At 36.6% G+C, this 20,283-nt stretch overlaps 1 protein-coding gene across 1 annotated transcript in view; it reads left to right on the top strand.

Moving 5' to 3' along the window:
- The first annotated feature begins 1,319 nt into the window (after nt 1-1,319).
- Nucleotides 1,320-20,283, top strand: part of LOC105537655 (coiled-coil domain-containing protein 7) — a 117,478-nt gene continuing 98,514 nt past the window's right edge. Inside the window, exons 1-6 of the mRNA XM_011977296.1 lie at nt 1,320-1,641; nt 6,825-7,153; nt 8,587-8,679; nt 11,417-11,500; nt 17,812-17,832; nt 18,146-18,178. Coding sequence (XP_011832686.1) covers nt 6,875-7,153; nt 8,587-8,679; nt 11,417-11,500; nt 17,812-17,832; nt 18,146-18,178 — 510 coding nt within the window. The 5' untranslated portion in view covers nt 1,320-1,641; nt 6,825-6,874. The remainder of the gene's footprint in view (nt 1,642-6,824; nt 7,154-8,586; nt 8,680-11,416; nt 11,501-17,811; nt 17,833-18,145; nt 18,179-20,283) is intronic.

Below are 20,283 nucleotides of genomic sequence, written 5' to 3'. Positions count from 1 at the left end.
AATATTTTATTTTAGTAATATATTTTATAAGCTGATATATTAAAAATAGTATTTCAACGCAATCAATATAAAATTATTGAGATATTTACATTCTTTATTTTCATAGCAACCCTTTGACGTGTATTGTATATGTTACATTCATAGCACATACCAGTTGGATCAACACGTTTAAGGTGTTCAGTAGCCACCTGGGGTTGTGGCTCCCACATTGGATAGCACAGTTGAAACCCTACATTGCTTTATTTACCACTGAGCAATATGTTTTCAACTTTGTTTCAAAGCTCTTAGACCTTTCAGTATTTCATAATGTAAGCCCCTTCTATTTCAGGGACTATGTAGTAATACATACTCACACTTGAATGATGCTACTAAAGCTTCCCCTTCCTCACCTTTTTCCTTTCAAATTTAGATTTTCTGTTGCCTGGAAAATGCATATGAACCAGTTCAACAAGTAAATTGATCTCCCCTGCCGCCCCCTACCACAGTCTATATGTGTGTTTTTCTTTTCCTTTTTTTTTTGTACTTTTAAGTTCTAGGGTACATGTGCACAACCTGCAGGTTTGTTACATATGTATACATGTGCCATGTTGGTGTGCTGCACCCATTAACTCGTCATTTACATTAGGTATATCTCCTAATGCTATCCCTTCCCCTCTCCCCATCCCACAACAGGCCCCGGTGTGTGATGTTCTCCTTCCTGTGTCCAAGTGTTCTCATTGTTCAATTCCCACCTAATAAGTGAGAACCAATTAATATTTTAAAATATTAAAAACATTTTACTTTGTTCAACTTAAAGACAAAATTAATATATTTCTTGAGGTCAAATTATCGAAAAAAACTCCATCTTGTAAAATTGCATATTAAAGCAGTGCGTGGAAGCTGATGGCAAGAAACCACTTAAGTGTCACAACTCTGCTTCGAGTTAATTCCTAGTCCATTTGATTTTGTTTTGCTTTTAAGATCACAAAGCTGATGTACACTTCCGTGCGAGCTTAGAGTCTGGTAATGAACTCCACAATACACTGAAAAGAGTTTGAGGAGATAGCAGATGAATGAAGGACTGGGGCTCCGGTTTTGCAGGTGAAGCCCAGGTTCTTAAAGGTCCTACCAGGCCTGTATTTTATTTCTCCTTCGCAGGCCTCTAGGCCAAATGCCTCGATGAATCTGCGCTCCGCGGGCGTCCCGGAATTACATATGGGAAAGAATAAGGAAGGAGGAGGCCGACGTGCCCATGGACATTATCAACCTTCCGTCAGATCCCCACAGCGGCCAAACTGCGTCTCCTCTGCCGCTCTTGGCGCGCAGCTCACGCCCGCAGCGTCAGCGACGTCGGCGGCGCCAAGGCGTCGTGGCGTCGGGCGTCTGGGACGTGGCATCAACGGCCCCATCCGGCGCCGGCGGCGGGCGCCCGTCGGTCTTTGCTGCCGCCCGGGGGCGCAGAGGCCGGGCCTTTTCTTTAAGCACAAACGTCAGTTTGTAAAAGGGTGGGGCTGGAGTCTGAGGAGTTTTCAGGCTTCTGTCTCGAAGGAAGTCTGGCAGACTCGGAATTGCCATCTTCCTCAGGCAAATAGTTTTTCACCTTAGAGCCAGCCTTGGCAAGGCCAAACCGCCCAGTCACCCGACTTCCCACAGTCTCAGCAGGTACACAGGGCCGGGAGCCTCGCGAGCGGCTCCCTCAGCCGGATCTGAGGGTTTCGGGAGAGTCCTGGGTTTGCACTTAGTTTTCCCGCTGCCTGGCTGCCTCCGTGGCGGTTGTGCTGCTTTTTATGCAAGATCTGGGATCGAAGGCAAATCATCCTTTCCCTACGCCCCCTGCCGACCCTTGCTGCTCTCCTCGATTTTGTACACTGTCATTAAAGGGTTTGAAATGAATGTACATTAATCCTTGAAGGATGAAACCAGAAAACATTTGTCGTGGTGGCAGAAAGGGACAGATGCACTTGGGCGAAGTAATGCTGACATCCACTTCCTAGCATTGTTAGGAGGGATAAATGAATTAAATATGTAAAATCCTTAAATATTTGCTTGCTAATACAAGTATTCATTGCGTGTGACTCTATTTTTGTATTTATGTGAACTTCATCGGAGCATTTGTCAGGTTCTTTTTTCTCTTTTTTTTTGCACTAAGTGAGCGTGGCCGGCCGGCCGGCCTGCCTGCCTTCCTGCCTGCCTTCTTTCCTTCCTTTCCTCACACTGTTTTGGGGGGAGAGGACACAATGCAATCCATAATACACTTGTTCTTTTTTCCATCGAACTTTCCTCTTGACCATGTTTTCTTCTAGTAATACTCTATTTCTTTCCTCCCTTTTGTAGTAAAATTTGTCTACAGTGGTTGTATTCAATTCTTTGTTCTTACTTCCTGTCTTTTGAACGGTAAGTCAGGTATTTACCTCGATCATTCTACTGAAATTGTTGCCGTTCTGTTCTTCAGGTTACAAATGACCTACCTCCATGTTGCCAAATCCAGTGTCAGCTCTTAGTCTTCATTTTACTTGACTCAGCATTTGACATAGTTCATCGCTCCGTCCTTGGTGACATTTTCTTTTCCTTGCTTTCTATGTATATGTGCCCTTTTGGTTTTACTTATTGGCTCATTGGCCACTCTTCTTACATCCTGTTTGCTGGTCCTGATGGTTTTGGTGGAATTTTTGATGTTTGCTTGGACCTGATGGTTTTGATGGAGTTTCTTTGGCAATGTAATTTATTCAGAATTCTTTTGAGGCTTTTCAATTTTGTAAATTTAGTCTTGGTTTCTGCATCATTTTGCTTGTAACGTTAATTTTTACGTAAAGCATTACGTCACAATCGGTATGAGAATAATGTAAAAGGGGGCAGTCACGGTGGCTCAGGCGTGTAATCCCAGCACTTTGGGAGGCCGAGGAGGGCGGATAACCTGAGGTCAGGAGTGTGAGACCAGCTTGGCCAATGTGGTGAAACCCTGTCACTACTAAAAATACAAAAATTAGCCGGGCGTGGCAGCGGGTACCTGTAATCCTAGCTACTCGGGAGGCTGAGGCAGGAGAATCGCTTGAACCCGGGAGGCGAAGGTTGCAGTGAGCCAAGATTGCGCCATTGTACTCCAGCCTGGGTGACAAGAGTGAAACTCTGTCTCAAAAAAAAAAAAAAAAAAAGAAAAATGTAAAAGGGAATATTTTGCAGGGGCTTTGGTTCAAGTGTTATAATGTATGTATTTACTATTATCATCAGTAGTTTCCAGTAGAGCAATGTGTTCTTCCTTCAAATGGATTTTTAGTGACACTGGTATCAAGTTATCTTTGCTAAGTGATATTTGACTATGATTTAAAAATTATGCTTGATGACTATGCATTCAATTAACTATAGTGTATCATCAAAACAAAAAAGCAGTTGTATAATTCTTGGATGAAATAAACATTTTCAGTGCTATTAAGATATTTTCATTCTATTGTTTACCACCTAGTTTAAAGAATGTAACAGCAAGTTGTATAAAATATCTTAGAATTTTAGTTTTTGAGAATTTTCTGTTTGTGCTTGTCAGACGTATTTAAGGGCATGTATCCCTGGCCCCATATATATTATATGTTTTTAATTTTAATTTTTTTATAAGTAATCTCTTAAACATGTATATGATTCTTTTCCAGCGGGGTGTCATCATCTACTTGTTAAAATCCTAATAAATGTTCACATATTGAAATATCTGGATTTTGGAAATTCATAATTACATCAACAATTGTTATCTGCTGTCCATGTGTCCAAAGTAATTGAGAAATTATTAGTTTTTAAAACTTTATTCAAAGTGATTTTATTTATAACATCTGTAAGTTGTATTATTTGTTTTTATATTTTATTCTCTGAAATAGTATATTATACTATTTGGTATTGATATTTGTGTTTTGCATAAATGTGCTGACAGGATATTAACTTTTGCCGTGATTTCTGGCAAATAAAAAAATACTATTATTGGTCTTTTATTATTTATTGGATGATCTTCTGAATATTAGATACTGCTTCTCCAAAAATTCAATCATGTTTATTGTTATTAACAAATATATAGGCCTTTATTTTCTCATTTTCAGTAGAATTGCTAATTATATTTTTTTCAAACCTGCTACTAGCTTTTAATACTTATCACTATTGATGTGTATTTTATTAATGTTCAACAATATGTGATAAATGCTGCTGATCTTTGCATCATTTTTTATTCTTCAGCTGGATTATTCCTCAACCGTTTTTGTTCTTTGCATCAGTTTTTATTCTTCAGCAGTATTATTTTGTGATTACTTGTGCTATTTTATCTATTATATTTTTCATTTTTTAATATTTTCACTTGGGTCTTAAAAATACCTCTTATACCTGTTTTATATGGCTAATATTCTCTTTCTGTGTGTTTATATATTTTTAGTCTCTCTGTTTTAATGATTCTACAACTAAAACATGTTTTTTAGTTTCTTATTTTTATATTTATTTGTTTATTTGAGATGGAGTCTTGCTGCATCCCCTAGGCTGGAGTGCAGTGGTGCAATCTCAGCTTGCTGCAACTTCCGCCTCCTAGTTTAAGCGATTCTCCTGCCTCAGCCTCCCGAGTAGCTGGGACTACAGGTGCCCACCACCACGCTTGGATAATTTTTTGTATTTTTAATAGAGACAGGGTTTCACCATGTTGGCCAGGCTGGTCTCGAACTCCTGGCCTCAGGTGATCCACCTGCCTCTGGCTCCCAGAGTACTGGGATTACAGGTGTGAGCCAATGCGCCTGGCCTATTTTTATTTTTTAATGGTTGTTTTTTTCAGTTGTCAAGTAGTTTTGGCCTGTGAGCTCATATACCCTTGGGGTGTCACCTACTTTATCTGATAATCTATTATTAGGAAATGATCAAAAGCCAGTTCCCAGCCTGTGTTCCTCCTGGAAGTTTAGGGAAAGTATGTGGGTGTGTTTGTTTTTGAAGTGCTAGATATTTCCTGTGGTCTGAATGCTTGGGTCATCCCCAAATTCGCATGTTGAAATTGGACCCCAGTTCAACGTATGGTAGAATTAGGAGGTGGGCCCTTTAGGAGATGATTAGGTCATGAGTAAAGCACCTTCATAAATGGACCTAGTGCCCTTACAAAAGAGGTCTGAAAAAGCTCCCTTGCTCCTTCCATCATGTGAGGACACAGAGAGAAGGCACCATTTATTTGGCGTCTGGGCTTTCATCAGACACCAACTCTGCTGGTGCCTTGTCGTTGGACTTTCCTGTCTCCAGAACTGTGAGAAATAAATGTTTCTTGTTTATAAGCTATGCAATTTATAGTGTTTTGTTATAGCAGCCTCAACAGACTAAGACATTAGTGCTGCTGTAACAAAGTACCACAAACTGGGTGGCTTAGAACAACAGAAATTTATTATTTCATAATTCTGGAGGCCAGAAAACTGAAATCAAGGTTTCAGCAAAACCATGTTCCCTGCTGAAGGCTCTAGGGAAGAATCTCATTGGTTTTTACAAGCTTCTGGTGGATGTTGGCAATCTTTGATATTCCTTAGCTTAGAGGTGCATCACTTTAATTTCTGCCTGTCGCTATACGGTCTTCTTGTAGTGACACCAGTCACTGGATTTAGGACCCATCTTAACTTTATCATAGCTGCAAAGGCCCTATTTTCAAGTAAGGTCACATTCAAAGTGCTGGGGGCTTAGGACTTGAACATATTTTTCTCAGGGACATAGTTCAACACATAACAGTGGGACAAGCTGAAGTACAGAGAGCTTCAGGTAACAGAGTACCAGTGTTACATTACTTTATCTTAATTTTGCCACTGTACTTGACAATTTCCATGGTTAGGCTTATACTTTTAAACTATTTGGGAGGTGGCATTGTCCTGAGTCTTAGGCAGCTTTGAGGGGAGAGAAAAATAGAGGAATAAAAGCCCAGGACCTATCTAGTTTATACTTTCTTAGCATAGCTTTGATGCTGCCTTAATATTACCCTAATGATACCTTGGGCCAAGACTACTGCTCCTGTGGGAATAAAGATGTATATTAAGGACATATATTAGCTCAAATATGGGAGAAAGGTAGGAAGAAAATGTAATTTTTTTTTTCCTGAGTGGATTCTCTCATTGTTGTTTCTGGCTTCTTCAGTCCCTATATTCGTATCCTAAATGCCCCATAAACAAATTAGCCTTCGTTTAGGGGTTTCTTACAGTTTAAATTTTTTTTGTTCTTGTTGTTTTTTGTTGTTAGGAATATTTTCCTTTCTATTTTTCATTTTTTCAAAGTTGATTTTAGGATTCACCATCTTCATGGCAATTGATAATCCTTTTATCATTTTAAATCTGAAATGTTTTCATCTACAACCCTCCTTACTTACAGGAAATGCTATAAGTCCTATAGGTAAAATAACCCAACATTTTCCATATGGAGAGCAAAGGGTATAGAAAAGAAGCAAGATTTGTAGCCAATTTGACCTATGTTGTAATTCTGAAAAATTTAGCACTTATTAGCTGTGTGACTCTTGGTTAGTCACTTAACTTGTCTGAGCTCAGTTTACTCTCATGTAAAATGGAATAATGCTGTACATAAAGGGCATACCTTAGATTAAAAATGATAGAGCTTTTACTGTTATTGTTATTATACTTAGGTTTAAATAACTTCTTGATATACGTTAGATATTGTGATAACTGCATTCTATTTTTCTTTGTTTTGTTTGAGTAACTGTGACTCAAAAAAGCCTGAAGTGTAATTGTAGCTTCCAGAAGTTGCTTAATGTACTCTGAGCAAATTGCTAAAGCATCAGAGAAAGAGAAATGTAGTATGTGAATTTAATTAGAGCCTGGTGTTTTCTCTGAATCTCTTTTAATTTTTTTTCACAGGGAGGAAAAAATTTTTTTCATCTATAATTTGGAAGCCAAGTCGTAACAAAATGAAACCAGTAAAGCATCTGTTGACCACCAGTAACAAATCGGCAACTCTTCCAGCATTAACCAGCAAAAAAGGACTACATAATTTACCACTATCACCTAAACTGAAGGAAAAACATAATGCAAAATTAATTCATGATAAAATTGAACCAATGGTCCTGAGATCTCCACCAACAGGAGAATCCATTGTACGGTATGCTTTGCCCATTCCATCGAGTAAGACAAAGAACTTACTACCAGGAGATGAAATGATTGGAAAAATTATCAAACATCTGAAGATGGTAAGAGGCTTGTTAGTTTCTGTGTTACAGGGACTCCATGATCACCCCAGGTTTGGTGATATTCTAGGAGAATTCACATGACTCCACATATAGTCATACTGATGGTTAAGATTTATTACAGTAGGCACATGAGGTGAAATTAGGAGAAAACCAGATCTAAGCTTGCAAGAGTCTTTTCCCCTTAGAGTCACCCAGGACATGCTTAATTTCTTTAGCAATGAATTGTGACAACACATATGAAATGTCTGTCGGGGAAAATCATTAGAAACTTAGTGCCCTGGGATTTATTGGGAGTTTACTATTCACTCTGTGCTTAACATATATGAAAATTTCAGACTCTCACAAGGAAAGGAGGTTCAGTATAAACCACATTATACAAACAGTTTAGGGACAGTGAGCTCCTGTCAGTGAATGGGGAGAACCCTCCTGATATCCAAGTTCTCAGATGCCAGGTTAAGGCCAACCTTGCAAGCAGGCCTTCCTAAGTCCTGCATTTCTACTGTGTTAAACTCCGCATTTCAGAAACTTTAGCTCTTTTTTTGTTTCTTGAAATGAAGTCTCGCTCTTTTGCCCAGGCTGGAGTGCCGTGGCATGATCTTGGCTCACTGCAACTTCTGCCTCCCGGGTTCAAGCAATTTTCCTGTCTCAGCCTCCCGAGTAGCTGGGACTACAGGAGCATGCCACCATGCCCGGCTAATTTTTGTATTTTTAGTAGAGATGGGGTTTCACCATACTGGTCAGGCTGGTCTCAAACTCTTGACCTCAGGTGATCCACTCGCCTCGGCTTCCCAAAGTGCTGGGATTACAGGGGTGAGCCACCGTGCCCAGCCGAAACTTTAGCTTTTGATGTGGGGAAAAATTTTACTTTTTCTGAGTTTCTTTTTTTTTCACCGCGATCCAGAATTGAATTGTAAATGTACCAAATATCAAGTGAGAATGATGAGGAAGAGCACAAATATAAAAAAAAGATACAGTACGTCAAACTTGTACAGTACAAGTTTGTTGAAAGTTTGAGGGGTTAGGCCAGATAATTTTCTTTAAAAATTCATTGCTTTCTGGTCTCCATCTTTCAATATTCCCTAACTCTCTTTGGAGGAGAAAATCAAGGCAGACTTTGAGGAAACCTCTACTTAATGCTTCAACCACTCATGGACAGGCCCTCTCCGTTTTAAGATACCTATCAACACAGAAATGTTAGAGTCACAGAGCATCTCTCTTTTGCTAGGGAGTAAGGTTAAGGAATATTGCTTTTTCCTCATGATGACATGAAATTGGGTATGGGATGGAAAATTTAAGTTTGTGGCACTGGAAGAAATAAGTCTTACTGGTAAAAAGGTCCTGGCATAATTGATTGACTATTATTTACATTTAATGTAGTTAATTTTAAACTATTAAAGTATCAAATTGGCTTTGATTTTTTTTTTTTTTTACAGGTTGTTTCCACTTTGGAAGAAACCTATGGACACTGTGATCAGAATGGAGAAGAACCATTTGTAAAGCGTGAAAATGAAGAATTATCTTTATCTGTAAGTATATGCAACCCTAATATAGAGACATTAACACTGAAAAGGGTCGATTTTCTTTTCAAAAATATAAATTTAAAATATTTTCTTTTGGATTACTTATATGTTCTCGGAATGAATTTCCTATCCATGAAAATGATCCTCTTAGAAAATTACTCAACCCAACCAAATCCCTCTTGACCTGAATTTTGCCAAGAAGGTTGCAGAAAAGGAGTTCTACATACCCATTAGGAATGACCAAAATTTTAAAGATAGACAATAATCAAGTTTTGGTAAAGATACGGGGCCACTGGAACTCTCATACAGAGCTGGTGGGAACACAAATGAGACTGCTATGTTGAGAAACAGTTTGACAGCTGCTCATGAAGTTTAACATATACTTAAAAGATAACCACCAGTTCTACTCTTAAGTGATTATCCAAGATTAATGAACACATACATCCTCACAAAGACTTGTATATAAATGTTTATAGAAATTTTGTTCATAATAGCCAGAATAGCTACTGAATCCAGCAACCCAAATATTTACTAACTGGTGAATGGACAAGCAAATTGTAGTATAGCATACAATGAAATACTCTTCACAATAAAGGAAACAAACTACTGACACATAGAACCATGTGGATGAATCTCAAAAACATTAGGATGTGGGGAAGCTAAATAAATAGGGCTGCATACCATATGATTCTATTTATATGAAATTCTGGGAAAGGGAAAACTGTAGTAAAGGACCAGTGGTTGTCTTGAGCTAAGGTAGGAGGGGAGAATTGACTGCAAAGGAGTACAGTGAAGCTTTTTGAAATAATGGAAATGTTTTATATTTTTATTGTGGTGGTCATTACCCAACTATTAAAAGGACTGTGTAATCACAATCCTTATCCTGCACGACCTTGTGGTTATTATGTTTTGAAGCCCTGCCAGGATTGAATCAAAGAACCAAAACTAAACTCTAAAATTGAAGTTCAAAAGAAACGGGAATGACTAGAGGTGGGAGGGAAGTGGGGTAAGGGTTGAAAAACTAGCTATTGGGTACTGTGCTCAGGACTTGGGTGATGGGATCATTGATACCCCAAACCTCAGCATCAAGCAATATATCCAGGTAACAAACCTTCTGATGTACCCACTAAATCTAAAATAAAAGTTGGAAAAAAAAAACCACCAACAAATAAAATAAAATGAAATTAAGTTCACATTCCTGTGGTCTCCAATACTGAAAAAATTGAAGAAATCAGCCCTTCGGATACCGCCTTTATTTTACTGAATTTCTTTCCTCCAATGATCTTGTATTTTATTTTACCTCAACCACTAATTGACAGAGTGATATCCTGTATTCCTTACCATAACTGTTTCAGAATTTGAATTTCAGTCGTCCTAATCTCTGGCCACTACCTCCTGTCTTTCCCACTCAGTCTGTCCAAAATTCTGACTCCAAAAATCCTTTGATTTCACAGGGAACCATAATCCATTGGTCCTGCTGCCTTTTTAGTGTCCCAAATCCTCCTTGTGCCCTTACTTACCCAGCTTAAATAGCATGGTCAACTACTGTTATCACTCCCTTTCATGCGTGCTTAACTCTCTTGCCCTGTTCTGCTTTATTGGTCTTATTTGTTAAATTATAAACTCAGTCAAATCAATCTCTATCTTCTCTATATTTCTCTATCTTCTCTATATTTGTGGTGCCTGAATGTGGGTGGAAGAAGTGGGCTAATGGTTTCCCTTTATATTTGTGATTAGTAACACTAATCTGTTCATTTTCCTCTCTGCTGGATTATTTTAGTTTTTTTCCCTGTCTCCTTTATGATTAAAGGTCTTTATTGTGTCAAAAAGTATGTGAGCCTCTCAGTATATTTATTTATTTATTTGTTTGTTTTATTTTATTTATTTTTATTTTTTTGAGACAGAGTCTTGCACTATGACCTAGGCTGGAGTGTGGTGGTATGATCTTGGCTCACTGCAACTGCTGCCTCCTGGATTCAAGCGTTTTTCGTGCCTCAGCCACCCACATAGCTGGGATTACTGGTGTGCGCCACCACGCCCAGCTAATTTTTTTGTATTTTTAGTAGAGACAGGATTTCGCCATGTTGGCCAGGCTGGTCTTGAACTCCTGACCTCAAGTGATCCACCTGCCTCAGCCTCCCAAAGGGCTAGGATTACAGGTGTGAGCCACCGCACCTGGCTCAGTATCTTTAAATGTAATGCTCAGGGAATGCATTCTTCATGGAGAACCACTCTATGAAAATTCTAACTGTATATAAGCCTGTAATATTTGTTTATCATGAGTCAATTCTCTGATTTACAAATCACTGCTTTATTAGAAGGGATTTGATCATTATGATATTTAAGCTGTAACTGTTTTTTTCCTCAAAGTTTTACATTGCCCATTAGGTGAGAGCAGAAGACTGCAGTTCGTGGCAAGTATACAGTTAGATGTCATAGGTAGTAGTCATAGGCTGGGATGCTGGATTTTCTGGAACTGTGTAGAGATGAATGAGAGGAGAGACATAGCTGGGTATATGTCACTGATGGGCCACTTCCCAGAATGTACTTTCTTCCATGTTTTCTCTCTGGGAGAGTTTGCAAGTATGACTTTTGAAGCATGGCTTCTTGCCGTAAATGTTTGAAGGGACGTAAATTAAGCAAAATTAAAATTTTTCAAAAAGTAAATATGCTAGAAAAAGACAGACATGCATATGGACTCTTAAATAAAAGTAACTTTATGTTTTATTATTCTTTTCAAAAGGTTGGGGGTGATATGAATTCATTCTTGACATGTTGTTCACAATTTGCAACTCAGCTAGAAGCAGCACTTAAAGAAGAACAAAATGTATGTATTCTGTGTATACGGCCAAGTATAAAATATCAGACTTGTACTGGTTGTTGAAAATTGAATCTGCTATACAGTCAGCCAACATTAACCTAGATTCAGTGTCTTAAGAAATTATAAATGGCATTGGAAAGCATTATTTATTTATTTTTTATTCTTTTTTTAAATCATCATCAAGGGTTTTTACTATGCCCAAATGCAAAGATTATGCCACTGAACCACCACAAATAAGACATGAACTTTAAATTAATTCTTCAATAGTTGTGTGAATCTTAATGAATCTGCCATATTCCCTCACTAAGAGCATGTAAGTAGTTACAAGGTAGTTAATAAATATTAAGGTTGTGGCAATCAGCCTCAAAGAGAGAATGATTGACCATTACAGAGAATGACCACATAAATCATGGTTTAGTACCATAACCCTTATCAGTTAGCTGTGAGTAAAAGGTAAGACTGCAGTGGAATTGTTGAAATTGTCTTTTTTTCTTAGAATACACTTAATTTATTGCTTTTCTTGGTAATAGTATTTAAATTGGCATGTAATAATTATACATATTTGTGGGGTACATAGTGATATTTTGATACATACAATGTGTAGTGGTCAAATTAGAGTAATTAGCATATTCATTATCTCAAACACTTATCATTTCTTTGTGATGGGAACATTCAAAATACTCTCTTCTAGCTATTTGAATACATATATATATAAAAAATAAACTGTTGTTAGCTGTGGTTACCCTATAGGGCTGTAGAACACTGTAACTTATTCCTCCTATCTAACTGTAGTTTTTTATCCTTTAACTAACCTCTCCCTATCCTCCCTCACCCCTACCCTTTCCAACCTCTAGTAATCATAATTCTACCCTCTGCTTCTGTGAGATCCGCTTGTTTTAGTATTTGCATATTGGTGAGAACATGAAATATTTATCTTTCTGTTCCTGACTTATTTCTCTTAATATAATATCCTATAGGCCCATCCATGTTGCTGTGAATGACAGGATTTATTTAATTCTTTTTTGGAATTAAGAGTGAAATCTTTTTTGGAACTAAAAGCGGCTGAATAGTAGTCCATTCTCCCTATATGCCACATTTTCTTTATTAATTTGTCTATTGATGGACATTTAGGTTGATTCTATATCTTGGCTATTGCAGTTTAGTGCTGCAATAAACATGGAAGTACAGATGTCTCTTCAGTGTACTGATTTCCTTTCCTGTGGATATACACTCAGTAGTGAAATTGCTGGATCATATGGTAGCTCTATTTGTAGTTTTTTGAGGAAACTCCATGCTATTTTTCATTATCGTTCTACTAGTTTACATTTCCACCAAAAGTGTATATGTTCCTTTTTCTCTGCATCCTTGTCAGTATTTATTTTTTGTCTTTTTGATAATAGCCATTCTAACTGAGGTGTGGTGGTATCTCATTGTGGTTTTAATTTACATTTCCCTGATGATTAGTGATGATGAGCATTTTTTTTCCTATACTTTTTAGCCATTTGTTTATCTTTCTTTTGAGAAATATCCAAGCCATTTACCTATTTTAAAATCAGATTTTTTTTTTTTTGCCATTGAGTTGTCTGAGTTCCTTGTATATTTTGAATATTTATCACTCGTTAGATGAATTTGTTTTACAAATATCTTTTCTCATTCTGAAGATTGTGTTTTCACTCTGTTTGTTTCCTTTGCTGTGCAGAAGGTTTTTAGTTTGATGTAATACCGCTTGTCTGTTTTTCCTTGTGTTGCCTATGCTTTTGAGGTCTTACCCATAAAATATTTTCTCAGACCAATGTCCTGAAGCATTTCCTCTGTTTCCTTCCAGTAGTTTCATAGTTTTGGGTTTTATATTTAAGTCTTTAAGCTGTTTTTGAGCTGATTTTTGCATATGGTGAGATATTGGATTCTAACTTCATTCTTCTGCCTATGGATATTCAGTTTTCCCAGCACCATTTATTGAAAAGACTGTCCTTTTCCCAATGTTCTTGGTGTTTTTGTTGAAAATTTGTTTGCTATAAATAAGTGGATTCATTTTTTGGGTTCTCTATTGGGTTCCATTGGTCTATGTGTCTGTTTTTGTGCCAGCACCACGCTGTTGTGGCTACTATAGCTTTGAAGAGTATGTTGTGTGTGTGTTTGCACGTGTGTGTGTGTGCTTTTTTTTTTTTTTTTTTTTTTTTTTAAAGAGACAAGGTCTCACTTTTTTGGCCAGGCTGGAGTGCAGTGGCACAATCATAGCTCACTGCAGCCTCGAACTCCTGGACTTGAGGGATCCTCTTGCCTCAGCTTCCCAAGCTGCTGGGATTACAGGCATGAACCACCATGCCTAGCTAACTTTGTAGTACATTTTGAAGTCAGATAGTGTGTTGCTCCCAGCTTTCTTCTTTTTGCTCAGGATTGCTTTGGCTACTTATGGTCTTTTGTGGTTCTACATGAATTTTTAGGATTTGTTTTCTATTTCTGTAAAGAATGTCATGGTATTAATAATTAATATTGTTAAAATGACGATACTACTGAAAGCTATCTGCAGATTCAGTGAAATCCCTGTCAAAATGCTACTGGGCATAAGCCCAGTATCAATATTAATTCTTCTAATTCATGAACATAGGATGTCTTTTGTTTTTTTGTGTGTGTCTTCTTTAATTTCTTTCATGAGTATTTTATAATTTTCATTGTAGAGACCTTTTACCTCCTTGGTTAAATTTATTTCTAGGTATCTTATATGTTATTTTGTAGCTATTATAAATGGGATTGGTCTCTTGATTTCTTTTTCAGTTAGTATATAAACATACTACTCATTTTTAGATGTTGATTTTGTATTTTGCAGCTTTACTGAATTTATTCATTAATTCTGAGAAGTTTCCGGTGGAGTCTTCTATATATATAATATGTATATGCTCATGTTGTCTGCAAACAGGGACACTTTTAAGGCCCTCCACTTAGTTGTTTTTCTTCCCTAGGAGAGTTCTGAGTTAGGTGAAACTAACTCAGTTTAGTGGGAACCTCTAGAGAGTTCAAAAGTGGGAACCTCTAGAGAGCTCAAAACACTCACACAGTTTCTTAGGAATATGTCTGCTATGCTGTCTCCAGAACCACTCAAAATGAGGGTTGCTGTTTTTAAGACTTCTACTGTGCTGGAGGAGAGGGTGGGGTAAGACTGAGTTAAAATACCACACAATTCTGCTGTGGTGTTCAAGCCACATTTTATTGATGTGGCTTTACTTAGTTGCTTTAAATATTTAACTGTTTTTCAGAGTTCTAACAAAATTGGAGCATAGGCCCTTGGACTTCCCTACTGTACTTTTTTTTTTTTTTTTTGCTGTTATCACTCTTCAAATACCCTAATAGTTTTTTCTTGATGCAAATTTACAATTGACTTTGAATTTTATATATATAGCATTTCAGTAGACCAAGAATAACCAAGTGAGACCTGAAGAAAATGAACACGGCGAAAGGACCTACCCTAACAGATATCAAGATTCATTATGCAGCTGTATCAATTATGATTATGTGCTTTTGGTGCAAGCCTGGATGAACTGATGAAATTGAACAAAGTCTCAGATATTGATCCTTCTGTATATGGAAAATTTTGTTGATGACAGAGCCAGCAGTATAATAAATGGCTTTGGAACAACTAGTTATTTATAAGGGAAAAAACTAATTTGATATATGATCAAATATGATACTGATATAAGTATATGACCTGGAGCAAGAAACAATCACAAAACAAATACAAATCATAAAAGGCAATATTGATAAATTCACCTATATTAAATTTATAGCCTCTATTATATAAAGAATTCATAAAGAGAGGGGCAAGAGAAATTTCAAATTGGGTCAAAATTTGGATCATGTATACCTGACGTATATGTGTATTTAATCACATAAAGGATTATCTAGATTATATAATGTCTACTTATCAGTAAGTAAAAGATTAAACAAATCATTACGAAATAAAAAGGCATTTCACAGTGGATCAGTTTTTATTTTTCACTCATTTTTATCAATAATGATCTAGATTTAGCAGTATCAGTAATTGATGCTGTGGGTTTCCTCAGTAATTGAGAAAGGCACTGTTCTCCTTAAACTAGGAGTGGTTTAAATTATTGTAGAACTGTGGCTACAATGAGTGGTTGAATTGATATATGCTAATGTTTCCCATCAGGTTCCAGTGCAGGCAGAGAAGTTTTGAGAACCTTGGAATCTCTTGACAGTGGAAAAAATTAGTTATTTCTAGGTATAATGTGCTTTAGTGGACATTATTTTCTAAACACTTACATAGCTGAAAATATTTTTCTTCTGACACAGACATTAATTTGCTTTGGTATATTTCCTGAAGGATATCAGCCATTTTTGCTTAGATTTATGCTTTCTTATTATTTAGCTTAGTGATTCTTAGACTTTAGCATGCAAAGCAATCACCTGCAGGTCTAGTTAAAACACAAATTGCTAGTCCTACTTCTAGATTTTCTGATTTACTAGGGTAGGGTGGGACCTGAGAATTTTCAATACTAAAAAGTATGCTTGTAGGTGGTGCTGATGCTGTTGCTATGGCACTTTACTTTTTGAACCACAGATCTAGAGTTAGTGTTGTGGAAGATAAATTTAATTTATCTAGTTTAATTTTTGTTCAATTTTATGTTACTCCCTGAATGCACATAGTAATATTTTACTTTAATAATGTAATTGAAAACTTTTACCCAATTTGATAGGGTGGGATTTTTGTTTTTGTAGCAAATGTAATCACTTTAACATTAGATATTTAAGTGGTAAATATTGATATTTTGAGCTGTTTATGGATGCTTCTCAACTTGTGAGGGAGTTACATACTGATAAACCCATCGTGAGTTGAATTTTTCGTATGGTGAAAGTGCATTTAATACACCTGACCTACCAAACATCATAACTTAGCCTACCCTACCTTAAATGTGCTGAGAACACTGGACATTAGCCTACAGTTGGGCAAAATCATCTAACACAAAACCTGTTTTATAAGGAAGTGTTAAATAGCTCATGAAATTTATTGAATACTGTACTATAAGTGAAAAACAGAATGGTTGAATGTGTTTGTGGATTTCAGTTTCTATTGGGTTTTGTATATTTATTCAGTTTCTCTTATAATTTCTCAAGCGAGTACTTTGTATTTTTCATTAAAAATATTAAATAGTATTATAATATTTTATATCTTGATTTTCTGGACCATTTAGCAGGAACAGAGTTGTATTGGGAAGATAGTGTTGGGAAGGTGATGCTTTTTGTTATTGTACTTGCTGCTGTATGAAAAGAAATATAATGCTCTTCTGAGAGGAATTTAAATTTTATTCCTTACCTATATACATAAATAAAATAAATAAAAAATATAAATATATACATACACACACACACACACACACACACACACACATATATATATTTTTTCTTTTGAGACAGAGTTTTGCTCTTGTTGCCCAGGCTGGAGTGCAATGGCATGATCTTGGCTCACTGCAACCTCCACCTACCGGGTTCAAGTGATTCTCCTGCTTCAGCCTCCCTAGTAGCTGGGATTATAGGCATGCACCACCACACCTGGCTAATTTTTGTATTTTTAGTAGAGACGGGGTTTCTCCATGTTGGTCAGGCTGGTCTCGAACTTCCAACTTCAGGTGATCCACCTGCCTTGGTCTCCCAAAGTGCTGGGATTACAGGCATGAGCCACCACACCCAGCCTCCTTACCTATATTAAGAAAATATACGAAATACATTTGGGAATTGTTTGGGGGCTTCCTGATATAGATGTATTAGGGCCAGGCATGATGGCTCATGCTCAGTGCTTTGGGAGGCTGAGATAGGAGGATCGTTTGTGGCCAGGAGTTTGAGACCAACCTGGGCAACATGACCAAACTCTGTCCCTATTAAAAACAAAATTAAAAATTAGCCAGGTATGGGGGTGTGCCCATGTAGTCCTAGCTACTCAGGAGGCTGAGGCAAGTGGATCACTTGAGCCTAGGAGTTCAACGTTATAGTGAGCTATGAGTGTGCTGCTGCACTCAAGCCTGGGTGACAGTGAGATTCTGCCTCTCTTTCCCTCTTTCTCCCTTTCTATATATAAAAAGAAAAATTATTTTTAAATTCTAGAATGAAGTTGTCTATGCAAGGTGAACTAAAAGCACTGTCTGTAAATAAAAAATTATAATTTTCAACTACAGATTTATAAAGTTATAATTTAATACTTAGTACATTTTTGTGATTGAAAATTGCAAAAGACTGAACTAAATATTATATCATACATGGTTAAGTGTTCTATTTTTAAACGTGTTAATTAAAACTTTATTTTTCAGATTTTGGAATCTCTTTTTAAGGTATGTTCAATGTATCACTTCTTAAGCCTACTAAAACTTAACACAGAAATACATGCCAATGAAGAAGAGGTTTCTAAATTTTAAGGGAGTAGAAGGAATTCCATACTTGCTGCTCTATATGTTTAAGAATTTTATGTTCATTTGTATAGTGCATTAGCCCCATTCTGAATCCCAAGTGATATTTCGGTCAGGCCTGATATTTGATGGATGAAGAGTCACAGACACAGACACACATTTATATAGATATTTATTTCATTGCTGCAATTTAAATAGTCACTATTTCTTTTTTTGTCCCTCTTTTGTTTTCTTAAAGTGGTTTCAGTGGCAAGTCAGTCAGATGGAAGAAGTAAGTCTAATGTTTTAAAATTGTTAATATTTTTTAACTCATTTGAAAACGAATTTGGATTATGTATAAGTTAAGCATGTATAAGTCATTTTTGGATAACTGTTGGTTATAAAGTAATCTTTTGATTTAGGTAGACAAGGAGTAAGTGGATGGGATAAAATATTTCTCAGTGACTTACACCCTATGTCCCTGCATATATCTGGTGTACTCCAAGTTTGACTGACACATGTTTTTTCCTAAAATTGAATAATGGAAACTAAGTTATTATTTTTTTACAATTTACATAAAAGGGTGATGAGAGAATCTTTCACTTTAAAACTTTCTACCATATTTAAAAAAATCATGCTAAGTGATGATGTATGTATAGACATAAAATTATGTATCGATTTTCTATAGATGAAATATGTTATTTTAATGATGTTCTTTTACACTTTTGATTCAGGTACTTTACCATTAGTTTGAGAACTACTGGTCTCAAACTAGGGGCTTAGGGGCTTTTAATTCTACTTTGGAAAATACTTTATATATGCTATTAGTATATTGGAATGATTTCCAGGATAGCTTTACTGATTTACAGAATTATTTTAGTTCTCATTTGGTCACACTTATGGTTCAGTCCAATTAAACACTCTTGAAGCCCAGGCTTTTCGAAGAAAAGAGGCCAGTTTCTTTGGGGGTGTAAAGTTAAAGGATAAATATAGATAGAACCTTAAATGCATGAACTGGGACTATATCCTAGCATGTTCTCATTGTTTTATCTCTGGTCCCAGAATAGAAGACTTTCATGGTCTACATACTCTTTGCTTTAGGATACATTTGATTGACATTGGAAAAGTGTTAGTCATTCTTTGATTATGGCATAGTGGTCATTATCCTTCCAGAGAGGTAGGGTTAGAGTGAAGTCTACTATTCCTCTACCCTCTTTTAAAAGGTGTTCTTCTTTGCAACTTTGGAAACTCATCTTGTCATTTTCTTTTCATCCATTAACCTCTTTTTATTATTTTATTAATGGGTTTACTTTTACTATTCTTTTACACTCAGTCCTGTCAATGTACATGACCTATCCAAAACGCTGGCCTCTTACTTTCTTGACTTCCTCATCTCCAAAGATCTCTTGGCTTCCACTTCCAGTCACACTGTGCACCTTGTCATTAACAAAATTACTTTATTTTAAAAATCACTAATATAGGCAACTTATTCTTGAACTATTAATTTCTGTTTTTCCAATTATTACTATAAATACTGCTCTGGCTGCCAAACACTTGGAATACTCTAAATGTAAGTCATTGGTTGGAACTCCTTCAATTCCTGCTACCTAACAAAATATTAACATCTGTACTCATTTTCTCTTTCATTTTTCCTGTTAAGACAGATATATTGTTCTTTCTTATATATATGACTAATTATTTCGCTTCTATTTTGGATTTCATATCCTCTTGTCTTCTCAAGATTCTGTGTTTGTTTGTTTGTGTTTTTGAGACAGGGTCTCATTCTGGTTGCCCTGGCTGGACTGCAGTGATTTGATCTCGGCTCACTGAAGGCTTGACCTCCTGGGCTCAGGTGATTCTCCAACCTCAGCCTCTCAAGTAGCTGGGACCACAGGTGTGAGCCACCATGCCTGGCTAATTGGTATTTTTTTTAAATAGAGATGGGGTTTCGCCATGTTGCCCAGGCTGGTCTTGAACTCCTGGACTCATGCAGTTCCCTCGCCTCTGCCTCCCAAAGTGCTGGGATTACAGGTGCGAGCCACTGTGCCCTGCCATGCCTTCTCAAGAACTTTGATTAATTAATTATTCTCTCTTGTATATTCAATTTCTCTCATTCAATTTTATCCTTCCTTTCAATTTTTAAATATGCTCTTTTATCTCTCATTTGATCCAGATTCCTCTCTAAAGGCCTATTTCCATGTCCTCTATTAGCCTGTTTTAAAAAAATTATTTTGTATGCAAATTTACTCATATTAGGGAAACAGTCATTAGATTATTACCAGGGTGTAAAGGCAAAGCAGATTTATAAGCGAGTGGAGAGAAAAACAGAGTAGACAGTCTTTGAACAATGAAACTAGTTGGGTCTTTTTTTTTTTTTTTTTTTAAGTATTCAATGAA

Source organism: Mandrillus leucophaeus, unplaced genomic scaffold (assembly GCF_000951045.1).
Source record: "Mandrillus leucophaeus isolate KB7577 unplaced genomic scaffold, Mleu.le_1.0 Scaffold178, whole genome shotgun sequence".
Classification (NCBI taxonomy): domain Eukaryota; kingdom Metazoa; phylum Chordata; class Mammalia; order Primates; family Cercopithecidae; genus Mandrillus; species Mandrillus leucophaeus.
The sequence above is the reverse complement of the archived record's forward strand: the minus strand, read 5'-3'. Positions and strand labels throughout refer to the sequence as shown.